Below are 13429 nucleotides of genomic sequence, written 5' to 3' on the forward strand. Positions count from 1 at the left end.
GCTTTTAGTGTGTTCACATGTGTCTAATCTCTAGCTTTGGCACAGGAAGGGAAGTATTTTAAAACAGGGGGTGTGTGTGTGTGTGTGCACATGTGGTTTTAGTGTGATGTGTACTGTTGCCGTTCAGGGTTATTGAGTTCATGTGTGTATAAATGTGTTTGCTCTTGATCAGTCTGAGCTACAGGAAGGCCTGTGAACCACCTGATCATACAAAGTACAGCAACTTGCCCTATTTGGGCCTCAATCAAAACATCTACAAGGAGACCAGGACAGGACTGTTATGAGTGGTGATAAAAAATATCAAACAACTAATAACATGCATTTGGGAGCACAATATGGACCATGAAAAATTATCATATTTTTTTCTTACAGACTAAAGATTTCTGTAAAATAATAATAATAACAGCAACAGATATTTCATTATTATTATTATTATACATTCATGTTGTGGACAGGTTTTGGTGTTTCAGAGTCACTGATTAGATGCTTTATCTCAGACTGTATTGCAGCTATATATGTGTACGTGTCTGTATATAACAGAAAGGACAGGTGTTCGGTGGTAATCGAGAACAAGAGATGATGTGTATGTGTGATTGATGTGGATAATGTATTCGTGTGAGGGTCAAGCACCTCTCTTTTCCTCTTATATCTCACACTCTGTCCACCAGCATCAAGGTTAGTTTACTCTTCGCACTCTTGTGTGAAAAGTCTCACTCCTGTACCAAGCACGGCATGGCACTGTTGGCTCCACAGCACTCAAACATTGCCATGGTTATGCTCATCTTTGGTCTAAGTGACCTGTACTTATCAGATTATTTGTGAAATAATTGCAGAGATCCTGACCTGTCCTGACTGCTCTTGTAATACTGGATGTTTCATTAGACCCACCCTTAATGGATGTTTAGCACTGGTGTTATGCTGGTATGTCTATGTGATCATTCAGATCATTGTATTGTATCTTGTAGATTTTATTAGACAGGTTTATTTTTCTCTAATTTGTTTAAATAAATGCATCATATGTTAACTCTTTAGGTATGTACACCATTTCTAAAATCTTGTCAATAGTTATTTGCCAACAAATTTAGTTTAGCCCATTCTGGTATTAAATGCCCCTTTTTCATGATCCTATTAGTTCCCAGTGGATAAAATCAAGTCTTGCCCTCATTATCAATTTAAAGCATTTTGTATTACTGGAATCTTATTCACCCCTCTGAGGTCTGTCGTGGTCTTCTAGTGTAACTTCTGTTAAATGTCAGTGTGTGTAAAAAGACGAAACTGCTGTGTTAACCTTTTAATCCTGACATTCTTTTTGATTAGACTAATGTCTGTCTTTTACCCATAATTTCACTTCTCTTCTTGCACTTTTCTCCCCCTACAGAGGTCAAGAGCCCCACATCCGATATGAACACATTTACCTACAGGACCCCGGCAGCCAATCAGAAGTGGAATACTCAGAGATGAAGCGTCCTCGCATGGAAATCGGGACAGAGTCTCTTATTCGTCACTCAGCTCATCGTCAGCCCCCCACTGTGGGTGGAGCTGAGGAAATGGCAAAGGTATTCAATTTTTGTTATTTTTTTTTTATCATAGATGTTAATGCCTAGAAGTCATATTTGTAACTATTGCTAGTTAATGTGAAATGTTGTCATTTTGGTAGAAAAAAAAAGATGCAAGTGAATTGATAATTACAGTCTGCAGCTGATGGCATTCACACATTTTAACCTTTGATCTCAAATTTAAACTACCATTTAGGAGTTGGCGATATACAGATAGAGAACAGTGTTGTGCTATGTGGTCATGAAAACTTAAAGTTTGCACATGTTTTCATTGTGGTTTAAAAACAAGTGACTTTAAGCAATTCATTGAAACGCAATCAGCAGCAAAAGAGAACTAATTTCACTATGTCAGAGAGGCCTGCAAACGTGAAGACAGTGCTATTTTTTTTGCTTCATAGGCTTGAACGGTTAAAAACACACACACTTGTATGTTTCAAAATGCCTGTCTTTGTAAGAATCCCTGTAAACACAGTAATTTAGGTATTAAGTGAAAACAAACAGCTGAAAAAGACAACATGTAACAGTATATTGGATATTAATTTATTTATGAAAAAAATATCAAAAATATTTGTCATAAAGACCTTATTTAAAGCAAAAATAACTATATCGTGACACATCGTTACATTGAAATAAACTTAAAATTAATAAAATGTATGTAGCATTTCTTATTTATTTGTTCTACTGTAGTTTTTTGTCCTATTGCTTATAATTAGTTTCTTATTCTTATTTAATCACTGACTGTTTACTTATCTTCAGAGGGTTTTTTTTTTTTTTAAATCTAGGCTATTAGTTTTTGGTGATGACACTGGTGACAAAAAATAGGAATTTGTTAATGAAAAAGAAATATGGTATCAAAAATGTTTGTTATTAAGACCTTATTCAAAGCAAAAATAATTATACTGTGACATGAAATAAAATTACTCATATTGTGAAATAAGATTTTGGTCATATCGCCCACCCCTACTACCATTCACCCATGAAACCTTAAATTTGTTTGCTTGTTCAATGGTTGTGTTTAATTGGCAGCAAAAATAATATGACTGTCTCTAACGTACAAATGCAGAAAAAAAAAGAGTTAACCTAAGATGTTTACAGAATTGATTAATATGAGAGAATCACACTGCAGCTGAGATTTTTTTTTTTCCCCACACCTAAGAAGTATCTTTAAATTTAGCATTAGTTGTGACAAACAGAGAGCTTTAACTGACTCTGAATTCTCAGACTTGTGCATTGTGATAAGTGTGGGATTATGGTAGAAACGATGCTGCATGCTGTACGTGGATTAATCTGACTGTAGAGAAGAGCGATAATAAGTCAGTTCAGCAGATTATCACTTAGTCCATATTTATTGGCCTCGTAAATCAGCCTGTCTGTTTCCGTTGGCCTGCGTTTTTATCATCCTGGCCAGCACCGCCATATACCACTACACAAGCCTGCTGGGAACTGGCATGTGTGTGCAGATACTGTTTGGGTTGCGAGTGTCTAAAAGATTGCATCTTAAAGAATTGTCAGTAATACCAGAACCTCTGACTTTGCTGCTGTGGTTTTATATGTTAGGCTGTGAGGGAATGAATTTGTTTGTGGTGTAACTGTAAACGGCACAGGCAGATGTTTGGAATAACTCTGCAACTTCTTAGGAACTCTCTTTTCTAGGTCAGGGGCTTTGTGAAGCGTGTGTGTAGGTGGAATATATGTAGCCTCTCTATAACAACATACTGCTGCCTCACACCATGTGAGATCCATTTCTGGTGCTTTACAACTGTAGGTGTCACCAGACTGTATCAGGTTTTGCCAAGTGTGCATCACATAGCCAATACTGAGAGTGTTTATTGACTGCTTGAGAGACTCGCACTATTCTTTTCCTCACAGGAACAACGAGACCCAGTAGATGAGTCAAATGGTGTGGGAAGAGTCACAATGTTGCTGTCAAAATTTTTAAAGCATTTGCTGTGAAATCTTGGCTTATGGACAGAACACACTGACAGGAGAGCACATGGAAATATCTGTATTCTATTGGAGCGCTGTGCTTTATTGACCACCACAGCAGTTCAGCACTGGAAGTGAAAATCACATTTAAATTTCCAAAGAGAAATTGATTCTTAGCAATATAACCTAACATGAAGTCCTAGATAAAATGCTAAAATACATTTGAAAAAGATCAGCTGATAAAGATCAAAAAATTAACCAATAATATTGAAGACTAATTTTCTATGCAGTGTGCATTTTTTTAATCTGTTTATAATAATTATAATAATAATAATAATAACAAGATGAAGATGCAGGAGAATTGTGAAAAAATACCTCCCCCCCTCAAAAAAAAAATATATATCTCCATTAACAAAACCTTACAGATATACCTCCACAAACAAAACCTTACAGCTTTAAAGTATATACATATACATACGTAAGTATCCACACTAGGCATGGGCTGGTATGAGATTTTGACATTATGATAACCTTAAGCAAAAATATCATGCTTTCACGATATCACGGTATTGTCGTTACAGCTCTGAAATGTGTTATTTTAAAATGACTGGGTAAAAAAAATATAAAAAATTTATATAAACAATATATTTTGTTTTTGAGCAACATACAGAATATTAGAAACAGTAGAATTAGTTTAGTTTTTATTTTATTTGTTTCCTAAAAAGAAAAAAAAAAGACTGACATCTTTATTTAACCTAAATCTGTAATTAAAGTAATTTAATATTAGTTTTATAGTTCATATACATATCATTTAATATCATTTAGTTATATAATAATAATCATACACATAATTTTATTTAATAATAACCCAATTTGACTCAAAAACAGAATGTTCTGACAAGCTTTGTGAAATTATACTACATGCCTGAACGAAACAAACAGCAGAAGCTCTGAACGAGACGCAGATTCACTCTCTGACAGCAGGAGGCGCCTCTGGAACACCAGATACAGACCAGATACAGCGTTTCCTCGGTTACCGCTGTAAATAAAGCTGCTGCTGAAACACTGCTTTAATATGAACTATACAGAGACCACATGAAAAGAAAATACCACGTAAACTTTTCAGAAGACAGTCAGCTCCCCTCAGAAACAAATTCATATAAACCCCCAAATCAATATTGAGGATTTTCTTCCAATAGTTTGTGCATCAAGAACAGTGAGTGATCTGCCTGCTACAGTATTTTTCTCTGTGCGTCCGTCTTCAGCGTCTCTGCCCTGTGTTAACTGTGTAACCGCGACTGTTACAGTACAGTGCTGCAAAATCCAGTGAGAAGTGTTTCGCCACAGAATGAATAAAGGTTGCTGCGAGATCTAATGAAAAGCATTCAAATTCTGCACAGGCGCTGACATAGAAAACCAAAAGCAGTAATGCTAATTATAACCATGGTGTTGTGGCAGAAATAGTGAAATGTTATTACATTCATTTCATTCATCATTCATTTCAGGGTTTTTACAACCTTTTGAGAGAGAAATTCAAGTAATTTTCAGTTACTTTCAAGCATTTCACACAAATGTTTCCAACACTTTAAAGCTCCAAAATGATCCAATTTGAATTTTATTTTTAATGGGATGACCAAAATATATTGGTGAACAAAACCTTGTGTAAAAAAAAAAAATCCCTCTGAAATTTAAAGAATACTGCACATTGTAATTTCTATGAGTTAAGTATATTTATTATCAAAGCTTTTATCAGTAATACAGTTAAAATGGGAAAAATATGTGAACGATTGCATTGCAGGCTGATTTAAGGTGTGCACCCAAATTTTCTGCTTGAGCTCCTAAACATTTTCAGTCAGGGGCTACAGTGCTCCTAGTAAAATTAGTTAGTCTGGAGCCCTGCAAACCATTTAGAAAACCCATGTTGTAATTATAACATAACAAACGAGGTCCTTATTTGAGCCATTTTTAATGTAATCAATTGATACTGAATTTACTAAATTATTTGCTTAACATTTGAAGTAAGTCTTCTGGGATTTCTTGGATTTAAATTTGAGTTTTTAAAAGTTAAAGTTCTTCAGTCAAGGGCCTTGACTGATTTTTCTCTTTGTGTTTTGTTTTATTACCAATATTGGGATAGCTCACCCAAAAATGAAATATTTGTCATCATTTAATCACTCTTAAGTTTTTTTTTTTTTTTTTTTTTTTTTTTAACAAATGAGTTTCTTTCTTCTGTTGAAAATAAAACTTATTTTGAAAAATGTGGGTAACCAAACAGTTGCTGGTCCCCAGTTACTTCAATAGTATTTTATATAGAGTGTGGTTACACACATTCTTCAAAATATCTACTTTTGTGTTCAGCACAAAAAAGAAATTAATACAGGTTTAGGACATCATGAGTGAGTAAGACAGAAATTAAATTTTTGGGTGAACTATCCCTTTAATGACAAGCGGCTGCTTGTTTAGTTAGTACTGTCGCTTTAAGACCTGCACACATCTAATATACAGGCATGCATCTGTTTTCTCTTAACTGTTTACTTTCACTTTAGACATAACCAACAGTGTTTATATGTTATCCTTGTTTTGGACAGTATTGGCTCAATCAGACGCAAAACAACTTAGTCCAGTAATAAGGTGCTTTGACAGGCTTTTTATATTAGCACAAGAGTGCTTCAGGTGTCTCAGAGAAAGCGCACGTCAGAACAGCACATAAATTAAATGTTTAACTGGTAATGCTTTAAAGCACATGCAAATAATGTACTTTTGCGATTGCAAATAAGTGCAGTGTCCTGTAAGTGTAACACTACAGCTGAGGTAACATTTGATGTGAATTTATGTCGTGTTGTACAGTATTTTGAGACGGAGGCACGCTGTAGCACGATACTACGATATTTCTTCAAAAGCAGATCGTAGAGACATTTTAATCATCCAAGATCAAAAATCATCATATCGCACACCCCTAGTGTTAAGGAAGGACAGTTGAGTTACACCCCTTAATGTTCGTCTCTGAGTTTGTGTGTGTGTGTGTGTGTGTGTGTGCAGCAGGATTAAGGTCACTGTGATCACACCTCCTGCTTGTGGCATGATGTAAAGGGCAGAATGATTACACCCTTAGAGCAAGCCTGTGTGTGTTGTGTGCAAAGGTCAGTGTGATCACACTCCCGATTCAGAGATGTTGTGCTGAGTTGTTATGACTTCCCCCTAAAGCTTTTGTGTATTTTTATCAGCCATGACAATATGGGGCTTGGAGGCAGAACTGTGTGTGTATAAGTGGAAGCCATTGTGCAGCAGTAATTCATTAGTAATGAATCTGACCTAGATGTGATGGTTGAGCGGTTGAGGATATTTACATGAGGATTTGAGTGCATTTGGGTGAGAGACAGACAGCGAGACGTTTGAAAGGACACTCAAGTCAAAGTGGACAGAGGAAATCTCTCATCCTCTTTATATAAGAGCTGTCACACTCGATGACACTCATGAAACTGAGCGAGTGGAACTGAAAGCTCAGGGAGGAGAAGAGTCTCACACACACACTGGTGCCATTTTCAGCATACCTGCAGCACTCTGACAGGTGTGAACCAGCACGTCTGGGTCTAATGGCTTGCTACAGCTCAGGGTGTCAGATGACTTGTTACCTTGACATTCTATGATTCATAAACGTTTTATTGAGTCAGAGCACAGAACTGGATTTTACATGTTCTTCGCATACTCTTGAAAATTCATCAGACACTAATGCACGTCTATCCTGGGATGAACCGTGGATTCTGAAGAAATTATGCATGGCATTTGATCCTAGGGTGTTTTGTGTGGTTGTTTGGGAGTTGTTTACTGGGCTAGGCAAAGGCTCCACCTATAGGTCTTTAGATGTGCCTCAAATCCAGTTAAAAACGGGATTTTTCCATCTGGCAAAAATCAGATGGCTAAAACCCTATTTGCACTGTCAGTGGCTTTGTTGCTGTGTCTTGGCAGTTAATTGATCACTAGTAGTCATCCCTAGTTCTGGGTGCCCTGGTAATGCTTTTTACTGTGATGTTTTGAGGGATCATTCATGTCTGTAACATGAAACGGTGTGTGAAATGGGTCTGCAACAGATATGAAATGCGAATACGCTCACATACATGCTTGTATGTCCACAGTGGAGAGATGTTTAGCCACAGCTGTTGTCATGGCAGTGAAGAGCTTTCATGTAGAATGAAGTTGTGGAAATGTCACCAGACATTTTTTATTTTTCTTCTTGAGGATTTTGTAATGTCATAAGATTACTTTAGGTTTTGAAAATGAGTTTGTACTGACAAGGTCGATTTTATTAAGGTTTTTGAAAGAAGTCTCTTACTATCACTCTATGAAATCTGTTTTTGTCTATTTATTTTATTTTATTTGTTTCAGAATATTTTCTGAATTCAGTCGTAGTGGTTTGTTTAATGGTTTATATTAAAAAAGGATGTCTAAACAATTGAATACACAAAAATCCAGCAGTAATAGTGTGCTATGAAATTTTATATTTTTCTGCATAAAACACTGATATTTAAACGTTTCATTTTTGGTAAGCAAAGTGCTGCCAATCAGAGGTTTACAGTTGAAATGAAAACAGAGATGAAAAAGTGTGACAAAAAAAGAAGATTTTAATAAAATGAAATTTTCCAATCATCACACTTGCTCATTTTGCATTTTAATATTCACAGTCATTTGTTCCTGTAATACAAAGCTGAATTTTCAGCATCATTACTCCAGTCTTCAGTGTCACGGTTTCAGAAATCATTCTGATATGCTGATTTACTGCTAAAGAAACATTTCTGATTATTATCAATGTTGAAAACAGTTGTGCTGCTTGGTATTTTTGTGGAAACTGTAATGTGTACTTGTTTTTAGGATTCAATGAATAGAAAGTTAAAAAGAATAGCATTTTACCAATTTAATGCATCTTTGCTGAAAAAAAAAAATTAAAATCTCACTGATCTTAAACTTTTGAACTGTAGTGTACAGTTACTGGATGACTTGGTTGATTGATAAATTAATAAGTCTCACAAATGCACTTATAGGTGTTAAATGAACCTGAATGTGTGTATGTTTGAACAGCATTTCATAGAGAAATAAATGGGGGTAAGGACTCAACACACCTTTAGTCCACATACACACACCACACCTTTGTCTCTGCCCCACTTTAACCCTGCAAAAGTTTCAGTCAGTCTGTGTGTGTTGGCACTCGTATCTGTTTGTGTGACGGTTACTGCAGTGCATATCCATGTCTTAGCACTCAGGTTTGTGTTTATGTAAAGCTGCTTGGGGTTTTAATTCTCATACACACATTTCTGATTCTTGCTTGGTTCTTATTACTGAGACTTGGCAGGATTATAGTGCTTGTCCTTGAAAGTAATTGTGTGGGGTTAACAAGGCACTTTTCATTCTACACTGTGTGTGTGTGGGAGAGAGAGAGTGAGTGAGTGTGTATATACAGCTTTGAGTCCTAAAGTGACTCCTCTATCAAATCCTTTTCAAGAGTTAAATCCCGCCTGAAGTTTGGAATACCTCTAGGAATGTGTTTTGAACATTAGCAGAGCTCTCAGGTTGTCCTTGGGCATTTGGGCTTTGTCTCCCTCTTTCCATGGACAAACTGGAATTGGGGCAACACATTTTAATTGTCAGGGGTTTCATAAAGATGCGATTAATTATGAAAGATTACTTTGTCTATTGTGCCGTTAGTTATAGCCTAAATCTATTTAAATGTAATTTCATGTTTAGAAAATGGTTGTTGTTGTTATTATTATTATTATTATATATATATTTTTTTTTATTATTATTATTTAGTCTTGTTCTTTTTTTGTTGTGTGATTGTGTCCAGTCCATGCATCTGCCTGAGTGATCTTTAAGGGGTGGTGAGAGAGAGAATAGCAGACACCCTCCCTGAACACTACTCTTATGTAACATTCTTTTCATGTGAGAGAATGAACCCAAAAGCTCTTTACCACACTTTAAACTAGCTGAATATTCGATAGCCTTAACCACTGATCTGCTGTGTGTACATTCACCAGTTTATTATAAGAGGTGAGGCTTTTACCGCTTAATAGTCTCTGAGTGGTACTGTGTTGTAACCATGTCTTTCATAGTTCTGAAAGAGAGAAGAACGGGTGCATTGTATCTATTTCCAGGAACCCAAAATGTCAAAACCTTGAAATGCTGAAAAGTACTAATTAGTGGTGCTTGCCAAGGCATGCATCACTATTGCTATTGCTCATGCTTGAGGTTAGGGGTTTGTTTAAATCCCCAAACCTAAGCATGAAACCTTGAAACGTGTTTATGCTGTGGACTTGGAGTTCTTAAATGATGCGGCTTGTTTTAGTGTGACTTATTTTTACCTGGTTGTGTTAAAACAAGTAATTTAAGATGTGATGATGGAAACCTTTCATTTAACCAAATCATTTAATCATTTAGTAGATAAACTAGCATTCAAAAGTTTATTCAGCAAGGACGCATTGAAGTGATCATTAAATTGATGAAAAGTGACCGTGATAATTTATGATGTTACAATAAATGCTGTTCTTTTAAAGTTTCTATGAACACTGTTTCCACAAAAATATGAAGCAGCACAACTGTGTTCAACATTGATAATATTAGGAAACACACTTAGTCATCCTATATGGAATTGTTATGATTCTAAGCAGAAGTAAATATTTTATATGATAAATGCTCATTAAGAGGAAAAAACTTTGAAACCACAACTTTTACAAACAAAATAAAGCATTAACCAGGTCTGAATGATTACAATGTTGTGTGTGTTTATACAGGAGCACAGCAGCAGCAGCAGTTCCATTGGAAAGATTGAGCCCATCTCTCCCGTGAGCCCAGTGCCCATGGAGCACGACCTGGACCTGGTTCCCTCTCGCCTCTCCAAAGAGGAGCTAATCCAGAACATGGACCGGGTGGATCGGGAGATCACCATGGTGGAGCAGCAGATCTGTAAACTGCGTAAAAAACAGGTAACCCTCACCCCAGCTATCGTAAAGCTGAATGGATTTGGATAGGATCCTAGAATGCATTTTCATTTTTTTTTTTTTTTTCAGAAATAGTTGGCCTCGTAAAATAAGCACCAGGACAGTTTGCAAAGCATTTTATTTAGATGAAGACAAGGATTTCTTTCTAAGTACAGCTTTCAGAGCTGCAATAAGTAGATGCTTTTCATCCACAGTGCAGTTAGTGTTATGTAATTTTGGACACTCTAGTGTAGTAGCAATAGCAGATGAGTGTGTGCGGTGTGGAGTTGTGATGATTGTGTGGTTATTGCCACAGCAGGCCACACGGCTACAAATACATTTCCTCTCTTTCCTCTGGGTCTCCTTCCCTCTCTCAGTTTCCTCTCCCTCTCTCTTTTTTCTTGGTCGTGCCATTAGTCAGTGGTCTACTTCAAGCGTTAATGCAGCAGTATCATTTTAGGTCACTTATTTCAGTGGAATAATTGCATCAAGTATATTCGCCTATTAGGCTTGGGCGGTAATACGGTAATATGGTATACCGCGGGATCTAAAAATAGCAACGGTATCAGTTTCAATACCGTCATACCGTCATTAAAAAAAAATTTAAAAAAAAAACAATGCACTTATATAGGAGACAAGGATTAAATATTAAATATAATTTATTTAATGCCTAAAAATGCGTATGCATGGTTGTCATCACGTGATAGCGTGGAGGAGAAAGAGAGAGGGGGGAAAGATTGCGAGTCGCGCACCGGTAAAGGACCTAATGAATGAATTAATTGGCCTAAATAAACGAATGAATGCATAAATAAATAACTCAATTAATGTATATTATTCCATTTGGTCAAATTTGCATGCATTTTTTTTTTAAATAAGTCCCTTATGCGCATCAAGCCTGCATTTATTTGATAAAAAATACAGGAAAAAAATGTTTTCCTATTTTAATATAGCCTACTTTTAAATATAATTTAGGCCTAAATAAACGAATTTCGTTTACGTTTGAAAGCCGTTTGAAAGCTGCACTGATACCAGTCGGTGACTTCACTTATGGGGATTGGATTTTGTCAGACAATGTGTGTTGGTTGCGTCAGAAAATGACCTGCAGCTAACAAAGCAATAAAAACAAAAAAAAAATCTAACAAAGCTGGAGGCCAAGTATGAATCCGATTCAGTGCTCAAAATAATGCGAAAATGCACTTTGCTCGACCCTTGTTACAGTGGAGGATATGAGACGGATGACACAACGTGTTGGCTGAGAACAAGGCTGAATTACAGGGCTGATATCGTGAGCTTAGAGGCAGCAGGTCCAGTGGCCATCAGAGTGGAAGAGGGAGAGGCGCAACCCGAACCCTCACGAAAAAAGATGACTCTGGGAAGTATGCTGCAACAAAAAAAAAAAAAAAAAAAAAGCCGATGCAATGGTAGCTCCAGTCAGCATCGGCACCGTAGAGGACCGACCCGGAGATGAAATAACAGCATACTGTTTGGAGCCAGTCACTTAAGGAGACGAGGACCCACTTCTCTGGTGGAAAAATGCTTGCCCGGGCGTTTTTCCCCCCCCCGAGATGTCGCGAGTGGCACGAAAGTACCTGTGCGTCTGTGCCACAAGCACCGCAGGTAAAGTTGTCGGTCCACAACGTGCCCTGTTAAAGCCGGACAAAGTAAACATGCACTTTTTTCTAGCGAAAAATCTTGACTAGATTTGATGCCACTTGCCATTCGTTTCCTATTCGCACTGTGTTTATTTTTATTTATTTAATTGATTCAGGTAGCCTATTTTTATATGGTTTTCGTTAAAAACTATATCGTAAAGACTGGAAAGAAGAAGGTTTTATTTAGGCCTATTGCTTTGCAATAATTTTTATAATATGGATGTTTATGTTAATTCAACTCTTTTGAATTTCAGCTCTTTGTGATTTAATTTAATTGATTTGTGTTTGCGCGTTCTCTCTGCCCGAAAAACTGTTCTGGATGTTTTATGTTAATTTAATTTCTGTTTTGACTGTTGTATTTGCACTTTTTTATAAACTGCTATTTGTTGCTAATAAAAGTTGTTAATATTGTTGTGCATGTTATTTTGTTATTGTTTCAGTATTAGTGTTTGGTATTCCCGTTTCTGAACGGTTTAGGCACAAGCCAACAGTTTGGTGACGCTGTCTGAGCCTTACGTCATAATTGTTTAATTATTCACGGTAATACCGTACACATACAAAAAACACGAAAGAAACTTTACGCAATAAAAGGTTGCATTACAATTCATTCTTCGCCTATTCAATTTGCACGAGAGTAACTGTATGCATTATAAGGTTGCATTACAATGTATTCTTAGATATTTCTAGTCATGCTTATCAGGGCATTGCAGAAAATACATAAGCAGACCGCGTCATCTTGTAAAACAGACCCCCTCATTCACTTGAGGTTTTGGACCATGTCCAAACCGCTGCTCAATAAATCGAAGCCACCTGCGCTCCATGGGCTAGTCCATTGAGGGGGTGATGGAGGATAGGAGAGGGAGTGAAACGGCTTCGAGTCTGAGTGGTTGTAAGTACAGTCACGCTACCAAGAAAAATGAACCTCTCCTCATCTGCCCCTCAACCCCATACTGTTTTCTTTGAAAGATTTGGCATCTTTTTTCAGTGAGGTAACAGACCCCATCCATCGCTCTCCTCTCCCCTTAGGTTTCCTCCAAGCATTAAAACATCTGGGGCAATTAAATGGTACGGTAAACTTTAACGTAAAGCGAGGGAGTGATGGAGAGAAGAGAGAATATCAGATTACCGTGTGTTTGACTGTCTGCGAGGGCGGCGGGACGGCTCGTTTATTTTCTTTAACTCGGCACACACACAGCGTCTTGATCCTGTGTAGAACTGATCCATATGAGTTTGGGTTCATGTTTGCAAGACGGAGGCCCCTTTTCAGGATTTCATTGGAGCCAGGGCCTCTGCGTTTCTGTGAGCATCTGTGTATAAGCTGTGAAATTAT

The 13429-nt window shown here is 36.9% G+C and overlaps 1 protein-coding gene across 4 annotated transcripts in view; it reads left to right on the forward strand.

The window, feature by feature from the left end:
* The window catches only part of LOC109077172 (nuclear receptor corepressor 2-like), a 112155-nt gene that overhangs the window by 48115 nt on the left and 50611 nt on the right, over positions 1 to 13429 (forward strand). For all 4 annotated transcript variants that reach the window (XM_042728971.1, XM_042728969.1, XM_042728970.1 and 1 more), the window contains 2 exons: positions 1379 to 1556; positions 10262 to 10453. In XM_042728971.1, the coding sequence (XP_042584905.1) occupies positions 1379 to 1556; positions 10262 to 10453 (370 nt within the window). The remainder of the gene's footprint in view (positions 1 to 1378; positions 1557 to 10261; positions 10454 to 13429) is intronic.

Source organism: Cyprinus carpio, chromosome B8 (genome assembly GCF_018340385.1).
Source record: "Cyprinus carpio isolate SPL01 chromosome B8, ASM1834038v1, whole genome shotgun sequence".
Lineage (NCBI taxonomy): Eukaryota > Metazoa > Chordata > Actinopteri > Cypriniformes > Cyprinidae > Cyprinus > Cyprinus carpio.